The sequence below is a fragment of the Corvus kubaryi genome, unplaced genomic scaffold (assembly GCF_017639235.1).
Source record: "Corvus kubaryi isolate FWS band 111438036 unplaced genomic scaffold, C.kubaryi_AGA036_p1.0 76, whole genome shotgun sequence".
Classification (NCBI taxonomy): Eukaryota; Metazoa; Chordata; class Aves; order Passeriformes; family Corvidae; genus Corvus; species Corvus kubaryi.
This window is the reverse complement of record NW_024582063.1, coordinates 15,237,190-15,250,025: the sequence shown is the minus strand read 5'-3', so window position 1 is coordinate 15,250,025 and position 12,836 is coordinate 15,237,190. Positions and strand designations below refer to the sequence as shown.

At 48.7% G+C, this 12,836-nt stretch overlaps 1 protein-coding gene across 4 annotated transcripts in view; it reads right to left on the bottom strand.

The window, feature by feature from the left end:
- Positions 1–813: 813 nt before the first annotated feature.
- Positions 814–12,836, bottom strand: part of LOC121675791 — a 75,182-nt gene continuing 63,159 nt past the window's right edge. For all 4 annotated transcript variants that reach the window (XM_042051535.1, XM_042051534.1, XM_042051536.1 and 1 more), the window contains one exon: positions 814–3,204. In XM_042051535.1, coding sequence (XP_041907469.1) covers positions 3,076–3,204 — 129 coding nt within the window. In that variant the 3' untranslated portion in view covers positions 814–3,075. The remainder of the gene's footprint in view (positions 3,205–12,836) is intronic.

Sequence of the window (12,836 nt, the reverse complement as noted above, 5' to 3'; positions counted from 1 at the left end):
CAAGCTGCAGCTGACAGAGAGGGGAGGATTTCAAGATAAGAGAGATGGCAAGAAGCCTAGAGGAGATCAGAGCTTGGAGGGAAGAATGGAAAAGGCCTCCTGGGAATGAATCTAAGTAGGACTGCTAAGGGAATTTATGCTAATATCTCTCAGGAGGCCTTGGAAAAGGGGATATAGGTAATAGCTTTGTGAGATGCTGGTGAAGATACAGAGTTAGGAGTGGGGGAGAGACAGGAATTAGCTCAAGTAGGTAGCTGGGGGTGGGGAATGCACATTAGAAGCACCTGAGATGGAGTTTTTAGAGCAAGATCCAGAGGAAGGGGTGAACTATAGCTAAATTATGGAGAAGAAAAAATGCTCTGGCTGTAAACAAAAGGGCTGTAGAAAATCTCAGGAGAGATGCAAGACTTCCGGAAGTTAAAATTACAAGCCAAAGACCAGCTGGGTGGTTACCCACCCTTCTGTTTTGCGGGGCTGGAAACCTCCAGTCACGCTACATCTGATCCCCAAGCAATAGGCAAGGCACTCAAAATCCAAAGCACTGTCTTGGTGAGGGAAGCACCAGTGAGGGACAATATACCACACCAGTACACCATACCTCACATGGAGCAGCTGCACATGCAAAGAACCTGGCATTCATTTTGCAAAAGCTCTTCATTTTCAAAGCCATTCACTCGCAGACGTGGCCTCCTTGTATTGTGGAGTGCTTGGGACTGGCTGCACTGTGTCATAGCTCACTCTACTCCACCTCCTCCTGCACCCCTGCCCACAAACACCCAGGAGACAGCAGATGCACGAGACCCACCAGAGATGTGAATATAGCAGCTGTTACACTTTATTTCACTGTGGGGTTTTAATTTTTTTTTCTTTTTTCCTTCTGATTGAAAAAGAAAAGACAGAGAAAAGTTACAAAAGTAGTAAAAGGCAACAATATCGGCAGGACATCCCTGTTCCCTGCTCCTACCCGGGCAAGGCAGCCTGCCCCACCTGCTGGCTGGCAGGAACACACCGCTGGGTGCCAGCACCTCGGCAGCTCTTGCTGAGCAAAGCCTGAGGCTGCAGGGCCATGCAGGGGCTGCCACCCCAGCCTTTTGCACAAGGAATGTGCCTCTTAGACGGGTACCAGGCTATGGCTGTCCCATCTCCTGAGCACAGGGATTTGGTCCAAAGGAGCAACGCTTCCTGTCCTGCACTGGTCAGCTTGATCTGGCAGCAGTTAAAAAGCTGAAGCGTGCCATCAAAACAAGACAAGCAGAATTTCTACAGGGGCAGGAGGAATTAGCAGAGGAATTAGGCTCTCTTGGAAAAAGGGACTTGCAGGGAACCATGATGGTCTGCCAGAGGTTCCTCACCAGTAAACACAAGTGACCTCTTGGAGGTGGTGCTGGTGCAGGGGGTGGCCCAGCTGTAACAGTCTGGAGCCAAAGAGCAGGCAGAGCTGGGACAGCATCAGGACAGACATCCCCTCACCACCTTGCCCAGCTGCTCTGCCTGCCTGAATGACAGGCGTTAGGGGGGGGGGGGGGGTTGGGATTCAGGTCCCCAAGCCTGCAGCCTTTCCCCAGGGGTCTCAGTGAAGGGCCCAGGCCAGTTCACTCAGTAGCCTCCTACTGGCAGCTGGACTGACCATTGGTGTCAACCAAAGAGCAGCATCAAAGACCTCCACACTAAGGCAGATTTGAAAAACCAAGAATTATTCTGTATTACTCACAGTTGCTCCTCTTGATCTGGACAAACAGTAAACTACCTGCTTTCCCTTGCACTCAGATACAGGCTCATGGTGGGGAATGCCTACACAAAGAGGTTACTCTCTCCACTAGGTGCAGCAAGAGGAAAGTCCTTGCTCTGCCTCAACAGGAGAGGTGGGAGCTTGTTCTATGAACTCCTGCCTTGTGCACAAAACACACACGCCTCGAAGAGAGATCCCAGTCAAACACCAGTGGCAGCAAGGCCGAGCATGGTCCTAACAGCCTCAGAACTGTCTATGGAGAAATGTCCCCCACCTTCACCCGAACTCCTGTTATTTCCACCAACAGCCACAAAACTGACTGCTTCTTCCCACTCCTTGCTTCATCTGAGCATATTATACCAGAGGGGTCTACCTGAATTTAGCTAGCATGAACAAGGGGTGTGGAAAGCTTGCTGGAGACATTAAATTGGGTTGAGTTTGGTAGTACCAGTTACCTCCACCATCATGTAGTGGGACAATACTAAGGAGAAGTGTTGCATACCCCAGAACACAGACTGCCTCAGCAGAGAGGAGACCCATGAACACACAGTCACCCCCAAGTTCTTCTCTTTGATGATGAGGAGTGTAGTGAAGGTGGGTGCTGTGTGGCTTAACACAGACCTTCCACTCTAGAATTTTATTCTAACCTGACCTACATATGGATGTCTCACTCTCCCATTTCAATCTCTTTTTGGACAGTATCACTGAACTGCCAGCAGATCATCTGGAATGCACAGCTAGATGTGCCAGTTTCTCCTCCACGTGTCTCCCTGTCCTAGGGTTTTCCACTTAAGAGAGCTTGATGTGAATGCAATTATAACAATCTCAGAGAGGGATTTTCTTGTTTTGCAAGCAGCTCTGTATAGCCTCTTTCTCCAATCCTGAGCTCACTTCTGAGTGGGAGAAGTGTCAGGTCTACAGCAAAGCACTGTTGACCCAGGTATCCTTGGGAAACTGACTGGATTTGGTTTCACACCCTGATCACTCATCCCTGCTGCCATGCAGGACACTCTGACCCCTGAACGCCTCATGTGTATCTTCAATTACCACCATCCTCATGTTTGACACTGCCTTGGTGGCAGCTCTTGCAGTTTGTGGACCTGACTGGTTTGCTTTGCCCTGAAATGCAAAACTCACTCCCTTTGCCACTGCTCAAATACATCAGTGGTATGGGAACAGGCACTGCTGCCAAGCCATTCACTTCCTCCTGCCAGAGCAGCTGCATTGCAAAGATGTGTCATTGCCCCTTCTTCTCCCACCCCTCCCCTTGGATATCACCACCTCCCCTTCTCCCTGCCAGGCAGGACATTGGTTGATAGTTCCTGAGGATTTTTGGAGAAACTCCTTCAGTAGGCACACGACGGTTCTTCCACTGGAGCTATCGGGCTCAGCGGCTTCAAGGTGCTGAGGGAACGGAAGGCAAAAGTGGAGGGATCATACATAAAGTGGGGCGGCGGGCAGCCTCCGCTGATGCTCTGCAGGGGAATAAAAACAGGCATGAAGTCAGTGCTCGTATCAGCTGCAAACAGTGAAGTTCTTGCCTTGAGTGATTTGTCCTCCCCCTCTCTGATACAATTACACCTCCTTGAATGGGTGGTCATGCTTGCAATTAAAGCATATGGCATTAATATAAGCAGCGGAAGCACTTTGCTCACATCCTTGCTCCTACCCTTCAAGGTAAAAAGCTGGCACACCTCCTTCCTCCAGTTCTGAGGTCCCTAGGATCCACATGACTAGGGCCCATGGCACCTGTAGCCACTAAGTGAAACAGGATATCCATGAAGCATTTAGAGTACCAGAGTCAGAAAGGTCAAAAGGTGTCACATGGAAAAACTAAATTCACTTGGCCTTGAAGTAAGACCTAATAACACTTTTAGAGCATGGAGACAAACCAAGCCAACTCTGAAAACTCTTTCTTCAGCTCCATTTTAAAACAATTCTCCAATAAGGATTTACAAACCATCCTTTCTTGAAGTCCAGGCATGCTGAAACTCTCCCGGGTTTTGGTTCCAAACTCCACAGTTTGACAAGGAATGGCTGAGAGATATGCAGAGAAGATCCAACCCCCAAGGCCTTACAGACTGGTTTCTACCATGACCACTAAAGACCATTCTCCCGCCTTTGACTCCCAGTATTCAGAGCACGGTCAGAGCAGCTCCAGAGTAAGTAGGCCAGAAACCCCCATGGACTCCCTGCACTGTGTGACAGGACAAAAATGCTGTTCTCCACTAGGCTGTGCTGGGATGTGTGGATCCCAGAGAAATTAAAGTGCCAAAGAAGTGATTCTACTCTGTTAAATGTGAAGAGCTTTCTTTTTCACTTTTCAGGAACTTTGTTTTGTTTCTTTCCTTATGCAAGCATAAAGAGTAGTGGGGCAGCTACTTCACTGATACTTTTTGGCCAGGAGAGGTCAAACTGCTCTATGGGCCAGGAAAGTGTTTAATCATGATTCTGCCTAGTTAGTTCCCAAGGAATAGGTGGGATGTTCAGCAGCTCAGAAACTCATGCAAATGTCCCCTACTCTCATCTCACTTCCATCACTCTTGGGAAGAGCTTTACCATTACTTTCACACAGGTTAGGAAAAAAAACCAGTGAGAAACAGGTTAGAAAAAACCCAAAAACCTACAGGTTGGGCAGGGAAGTGATTGAGAGCAGCCCTGCAGAAAAGGACTTGGGAGTGGTGGTTGATGAAAAACTCATTGTGAGCTGGCATTGTGCACTCACAGCTCAGAGAGCTAGTGGAATCCTGGGCTGCATCAAAAGCAGTGTGGCCAGCAGGTCGAAGGAAGTGTTTCTCTTCCTCTATTCTGCTCTTGGTGATAACCCACCTGGAGTGCTGCATCCACTTGTGGAGTCCCCAACATAAGGAGGACATGAAACTGTTGGAGCAACTTCAGAGGAGGACCATGAAGTTGTTAAGAGGACTGGAGCACCTCCCTGATGAAGACAGGCTGAGAAAGTTGGGGCTGTTCAGCCTGGAGAGAAAAAGGTAGCATGGAGACCTCACAGGAACCTTCCAGTGCCTGAAAGGGATCTTACAGGGAAGCCAGAGAGAGACACTCTTCTGCAAGAACTGTAGTGACAGGACAAGGTGTTATGGGTACAAATGGGAAGAGGTAAAATTTAGTCTAGATATTAGAAAGAACTTCTTTCCTGTGACGGTGGTGAGACACTGGAACAGGTTGCCCAGGGAGGTCATGAATGCCCCAACCTTGGCAGTGCTCAAGGGGAGGTTGAATAAGGCCTTGAGCAGCCTGGTCTGATGGGAGGTGTCCCTGCCCATGGCAGGTGGGATTGCAACTAGATGGTCTTCAAGGTCACTGCCAACCCTTAACATTCTATGTGATTCAGACTGGGCTCTGGTGTTATGTGACTCCCTGTTCCTTTTCTAGGCCTTTCCGAACTAGAACCATGGTTTCCTTTGCTCAGCCTGCACTGTGGGGACTGTTCGTCAAAGAATTAGGCTTTTTAGGAACAATTACCAACTCTGCTGTCTCACAGAAGACAAAGGTTCATTTTAGCACTTCAAATTCAGGTCTGTCAGACAGCTGCAACCACATAAGAGCACGGCAAGGTGATGTCTTGCTGCCTCCACCTCTGTTCTGCCTGGGTTTTAACTTGTCATCACAAGACAAGCACATAGAAATATCCCTGCTTAAATGGTTTGTCTCACCCAGACATAGCAGATCAGAGTGAGCTAAGGAAGTGTCCAAGCCCAGGCCCTGAGTGCTGCAGTAACTGCAGCAGGATCTGGAAGCCTCTGTCTCCAGGCTCTTGGTCACAGCTCAGCCCCATGGGGCAGCATCCTTCATGTCAGGAACAACCTCTAAAACCAGTGTGGGCAGCTTGTTCCTGCCTAGTTGGTATCTCTCCTGCAAATTAAGATGGGCACTTGAGAATGGAAAATGCCAATGTGGTGCTTGGCATCAGCTGTGCGTGGAGTTTCAGCCAGACAATCGTGCCCTGCTACATCCCCCTGACACCTTGGCCAGCAGCATAAGAAACAAGAGAGGCAGATTTAAGGGCCTTTACTCAATAGCCACCTGCTGTGGGGTTATATATGGTGTATGCTCTGGCAGGCCTCAGAGCTGGAGGGTAACATAGCAACCCCTATTCAAAGCTAAGGGGCAGAATAAATCAGCACATTTGTCCTTCTCCAGAGCAGAGAAGGTCCCCTGCCAGTGCCAAGAGGGAATGGGAACAAAGAACCTGGCAGTCCCCTCCATTTTGAAATGCCAGACAGGATTAGGGAAGGCAGCTGAATCTGTTCATTTCTGGCAGACGGCAGATGAAGAGGCTGGGGAAAGATGGGCCCAAAGGACAGACAAAAGTCATCTACAAAACTCACCAACTTTGGGTGGGAAGTTGCGCTATGATTTCTCTCTGGGCCTTCTTATGGGGCCAATGTGTGGGGCAGAGAGCCTTTCCAGGGCACTGCCAGAATGATGGGCACAGAACAAAGGTTGAGGTGAAGGTCAGGGATGTGAGAAGACACAGGAGGATGCAGAGATTCGCAGGTGGCCAGGCAGCTGCGAGGCTCAAAATGCACCCAATCCTGCCTTTTCATCATGGCACCTCTCAAGCAGCCACAAGATGACCGCTGGCTTTCAACAACAGCAGACAAGGGCAGAGTGAGAAGGGGCCTGTGCCCAGCTGCAGGCAGTAACAGGAGAGACAGTAACCTGACTGCCCTCACCCATAGCAACACCCTGACCAATCTGCACTCCTTTATAACCCCAAGCAATACAGAATCCTCATGCACCTACTCCCTGACTGACAGGGCAGCACCTCTGCTACTGACCTTGCTGGAGGTAAGAAACCTCCAAATCCCTCGACTCTCTTCTTGCAGAGGAGCATTTTTAGATTGTAGTTCATATCCAGCCCTAGGGATCACCAGACCTGATCTGGCTTAGTCCAAGACACCATTTGGGATCACAGCATGTGGTGGTCTGCTCCTGATGAGTAGCACAAGGCAAAGTTCTGTAGATGTATTTCCAGAAAGAAAATGGAAAGAGCCAGCTGCCAGAGAGGGGAACATGTTCCTGCCACTCTGTTGCTTGGGCCAGCTGCCTCCCTGTAGTCTGGGCAAACGTCCTAGCCAGCCTGCCCTTCTCCTTGGGCATACCATGCCTGGGACTTTGCTTTGACTAGGGAAGGGTCTTAGGAGTCGTTGCTGCTGCAGCAGGTCCCCAAGGAGTTTGCCATAAACCTGCCTGACAGCCCCTGGTGAGCAACCCCAGGCCAGCTCCTGCAGAGGCTCCTCAGAGTGCAAACAATCCACACTTGACATTAAAGGCTCATGTGTTCACTCTAATGGCATTCGGACAGCTGGGTACCGCTCACAAAACGGAGCCTAATATGGGCCCTGTGCTAATGGAAATCATTAACCAGAGCCCTCAATTTGCTAAGCAATGTATTTACACAGCTGGAGAGTGGCCCGAGTCAGGTTCACTCAGCTGCCACAGGAGAGCACACAGGCTGACATACATGCTGTCACACACACGTGCTCACTTGCACACACTCACCTGCCCTCACATGCCTCAGGTTCTCCCCAATACACATGGGCTTCCCTGGTCACTTGCCCACATCCTTCTGTGCACAGAGACTCCTCCTGACTTGGAAATCACAAGGAGAGCTGTTCCGCTCATACAAATCTTGCCTGCTCCTAAAGTAACTCAAGCCATGCAGGGCTGGAACTTCACAGCATCCAGGGGATGGGCTAAGGCACCACAGCTCATCACTGCTCAGAACACAAGGTAGGTCCAGCACCTGAAGATACCCATGCTGCCCCACTGCACACCTTTTTTGAGTTAGATGAGCTCCTAAGGGAGGTAAACTTGTCTTAAATACATTTCAAGCAACTATGCACAGACCACCTTGGTCAAGAATGCCTCTTCACCCATGTACATGTGCCTACATGTACACTCTTGCCAACATGCACTGTTGTCATCAGTAGCAGTATCACCTTCAAATACAGGGGGGCAAATAAGCAACCAGGTTTGAAACATATCTGAAGTGCATTAACAAAGAAGCACACCTAAAGACAGTGAGTGGAAGGAATTGCCTCAAAGAAGACCAGTAAGAGTAAACATCTCAGCAGAAATGCTGATTTCAATCATATCAGCAGCTCTCAGAAAACAGACAAATGCACAACTGTTCCATAAACCCATCTGTAACATAATTGTGTATTTCAGCAAGGAAAGAGTACACAGGAAGAAGATAAACATGTAAAGCTAAATCTATTAATATGAAGCCATATTCCTCCTAGAAACAAGTCCCTTACTTCTATGAAGTCTGGGAAAATATCCCAAATGCAGACTGTAACATAATTTTGGTGTCATGATTCCACAGAATCATGATTCTCCTCTTTGGACAAAGCCAAAGTGAGCACAGGTCCAAGTGAGCTTTCAGTTGTGGAAATTACAATGCCCTCAGGAGGGGGGGAATGCAGTTACCCAACACAACAATGTCTCCGAAGAGAGTGGTGTGCTAAGGGTGATGGAAAATTAAGAGGACTCTTTGGTCCTCTTTCTTAAGAGCCCTAGTATCCTGGTGGGATTCAAAACCAGATCAGCTTGTGCACTCTGCCAACTCACCCCTACTCAAGGCCAATCCAGCACAGGAGTCCCTTCTTTCCTACTCTTGGCCCCCAGTGGTTGGGAAATGCTGCTGAGCTCCTTTTAAAGGATGCTGCCTTCCAGTGGTGGGTGAATGATCCCTTTGCAGTCTGTAGACTCACTTGTTAAAAGTCCTTAGGGATGAAAGGCACCATGTAATTGCAAGTTGTAAAGGCGCATCCGATTCCCACCACCACCCTGTGTGGAAAGGAATAAATCCCCAGAATAGCTTTGGCAAGGACAGATTCCTGCCTGAGATGCTGCCTGTTTGTGAGACAGCTGCCTTGCCGTGGAGTGGGCAGAGCCAGAGGTAGCACCAATGTTCAGAGAGCGCACAGAAAAAGTAAAGGCTGTCAGACTCCACAGAGGAACATTTACAGGTACACTGATTCAACTCCACTTTGTCCTCCTTCCTCTCACCCCTGCTAAGTGTTAGAAAAGAAACTTCTTCACACTTCACCTTTGATATATGAAGCCATCAGCAGTGAGCAAGGGAAGGGGACCCACACACCTGCTCCTAGGTACATCTGTAATTCCAAACATGGCTCTGACCAGGCCACTTCCCATCATCTCTGCCTCAGTTTCTCCAATGCATAGTACCTACATGTTCTGGTTTCTGCTGGGATAAAATTGATTTTCTTCCTAGTAGCTGCTGTATCCTGTTTGAAGGTTTAGATTTAGGATGAGAATAATGCTGACAGCAATAACTAAAAATATCAGTCTGTTAAGCAATGTTTATACTACGTTAAGGACTTCTCAGCCTCTCATGCCATGACAGTGAGAAGGTTTGGAAGGGCATGAGACGTTGGGAAGGGAACAGCCAGGATATCTGACTCAAACTGGACAAAGGACTTTTCCATACCATATGATGGCATAAGCTGTTGTTTCACCTTCCCAAGTAACCATGATGCAGCCCTCCTTTCCTGGAGATGGCTGAACACCTACCTGCCCAGGGGAAGCGGTGAATGAATTCCCTGTTCTGCTTTGCTTGCTTGCACAGCTTTTGCTTTCCCTATTAACCTGTCTTTATCTCTCCCCACAAGCTATCTCACATTTACCCTCCCAACTCTCTCCCCCATCCCACGGGGGTAGCAAGTTAGCAACTTCATCATGGGGTTAAGTCACGACAGTACACCACAGCCAGGCAGCCAGGATGAACTAATTAACTTCTAGGTGTTTCAGCCTTCTGATGAGAGGTGATTTCTTTTCATTTACAGTCTTGCTTCAGGCAGTTTTCAAGAAGTAGTCGCTGGCAAACAGGACCAGCTCCTCCAGTGGAGCAACAATTCACATTTAACTGCTTATTCATTAACTCCGATAGGGCCTCTGACACTTTATTCCAGTCACAGACCTGGAGCAGCTCAAAGAGTAACTTTTCACAGGCAAACTCCTTGCCTCCTGAAAGTCTGTCCTCCACCCCCAGGTTCATAGAGAATTTTATTTCAAGGAATAGTTAAAAGATAGACCATGACAGAACTCCATTTTATGACTACTCTGTTCCTTTCTTTTCCAAGAAAACGCCATCTCCAAATGTTGTTCTGACAAGGAACCCAAAACTTTGCAGTTAGCACAGTTTCCTTACGCTTTTCATTACCCTCCCCTAAAAGACTGAAAGACCTGTCTTCCATCACCAACATAAGGCTGCCTAACACCTATGTCCTTCTATACCACCCCATTGCAAAGAGCAGTTCAGTGGTTTACAAACACATCCCAGTTCCTCTTAGAAAGGTTAAAAAAAAATTTTAAAAATATCAAACATTTGCAAATCTGTGTGCAGAGTTGTCAGGTGGCAACTACCAGACTTACAGAGGTGCCACCAGACAGACAACACTGAACCTTTTTGGAAGGTACTTCAAAGGGCCTAGCAGATGCTTGTTGGTCACTTGCCCAAAAGCAGAAACAGCCAGTTTCAGCTATGGGTCCCTGCTGGCACCAGCAGGATAGGCCTTTCTTCTTCCCTCTTTCACACATCTTTAGATGCGTTTTTGACAAAGCTGACTGCAAGCTTTGATTCTGCCTGCCTGACAACCTGAAGGAAAGAGGCTGCACGAATAAAAGGGACAGATGGGTCATTCAGAGGGGCAGTCTGTTGGTGCTCCCTGGCCAAGCTGGGGAACTCGTCACTCCAGGATCCCAGTAAAGGTCATGCTCTGAAGGCAAAACAAATCTCTTAAGAACAAGTGAATGAACCCATGTTTCCCTACTAGTGAGCTGTGTCTTGCACCCACTTTTTACCTTGTGATAAGGAATTGCCTGTGGTTCCTGCATTCCTGCAGTTCCTGCAACTACTACAGGGTCTGCATATGCCTGAGCAGGAGGAGAGGCAGGCACAAGAGTAGCTCCAAACAAACACAGACACAGACAAGGCACAATCTGGCCCTAAATCTCCAAGTGCATCTGAGTCCTTAGTTTTGGTCTGTACACAAGTGACACTACCTCATCCTTTCCTTCCTCTCCACCCTCCCCGTTCCAGCTCTTGCTGTGTAGCAGGAACACCCTCCTCTCAGAGAGATCACACCAGCTGCCTCTCAGTCCTCCTCCCTTGGGGCCAGGAACCCCAGGTACCATGCTTCCCAGAGCCGGCACGTGGTGTGTACTTGGGCATGTGCAGCTTCCAGTTTGCATGAGGCCAGGGCAAGCAGATTCCCTCTGGCCAGGCAGGCTGGCACAGAGCAGCATGCTGCTTTCAACTTGAAGGGTACACAAATTAAACCTGCAAAGTGAGGATTAATTAGCCTGGCATGAGCAGGCTGCGAACACATGCTGACATAGTGTGCTTGCCCCTGGACAAACCGCCCCAGCTGTGGAAGCCAAGCACAGGAAGTGGGTGTATTATGGGAGAGGTGTGTGGGAAAAGAGGATTACAGCTCTAGGGACTGGGAGGTGCCAGGTTCCCACAGCCAAGAAACAGCAAACAAAAGGGAGCCGGGAACCACTGCAGTGGGCCTGGATGCAGTGAATAGATGTGCCTAATCAGCCATCTTGGACTTTAAGCTCTAGCAGAGAACAGTGGCTCTCTGTCACCCTGTGCCATCCCCTACATCTCTCTCTCTGCTCCATCACCCAGGTATGACCCAGAAATCATTAAATCTGACCCTCTCTCTGTGAAACATGCCTTGCCACTTTCCAGTCCCTTGAACCACGGTGCCACTAGCCATAGCCGCCACTGACACACAAGGCTGTCCCAGGAGCAACTGGGCTGCACCTCCTTTCCACCACTCCCCACCTCCCCCTATTCTTAAACCAGACCCACAACCCACATCAGACCACAAGGCAAGAACAGCACTGAAAATAGGAAGTCAGCCTCCTCACTCACCAGCCACTCGCTACTTTCATGATGCTGAGTGGATTACAGAGCTCTCGGCTATTTCACAAAGTCTATTCTGTGGGCACTTACATGATTCAACAGGTGTGAGGGCATACATGGCAGGAATTTATGAAAAGCAGGAAGCAATAAAAGTTCTTGTCCTTAAGGAAACAGAAGAGAGACATGACAGTCCCATTTTTACTGCTGTAGGCAGGCTAAAGGCTGGCTAGCCTTTGCCATGAAATCCAGTAAAAGCCAGATATTTGGAATCATTTCTAAACAGACAGAGGCATTCCCCCCTTGGCTACACTGGACCCTTCCCCACACTGAGCAAACTCTGGAAAAAGTCTTTTGTCAGGAATTATTCAGAACAAGAGCTGGGGTTCTCCAGGACCAACTATCATCTTCAGCAGGAAGTTCAGTGGCTGGGCTGGGAGGAGTGTAGGATACCCAAAGGGATGTTCATGCTCCCACTTAGCAGAGGCCCTTCTCCACTTTGCTCAGCAGAGGCATGCCCATCAGCTGCAGACAAGACACCACTTGGGGAACTGTAATGCCAAAATCTCCATGAGGGGCTTCTGAGCAGCAAGTAATCCAAGGTTGTGACTGGCCAAGGAGGTGAGTCTCTCTTGTTGATTCTAAGGTCAGGGTCAGGTTTAGACACTCAGTCACATACTGAAAACAACCAGGAAGGTTTGGGAAACTGTTAGCAAGCTGCAGTTTGGGATTTCTGCTGCCTGAGATGCCCGAGCTGTTTATACTCATGATATGGTATGAATAAGGACACAGCTCCAGGAACACGGCTTGAAGTTCTCCTCACCCTGTCCTTCTTCAGGTGAGTCACACTTTCTGCAGGTTTCTCAGTATAACTCACTCTGAAATTGTAGTCATGGTATTTATCTGTGTATTTATATGCATCCAATGCTAAATGCTTGCACAGCTCCTTGGGAGCCTGTGATAGAAGGGGCAACATCTGTATTTTATATACATGCATATACACACAGAACCTTCTGGCTTTTTAGAAATCTTTACTTTGTGCTGTGCAGCCAGAACCAGAGGTTTGCACCAATATTGCTCTGTCACCTGGTATGCCTTGCATTTGTTAATAGCTCAGGCATCTGCCCAGGAGGTTCTGGCCAACACATCTCCTGCTCAGCTCCACACTGAAAAGGTCCCTTGTTT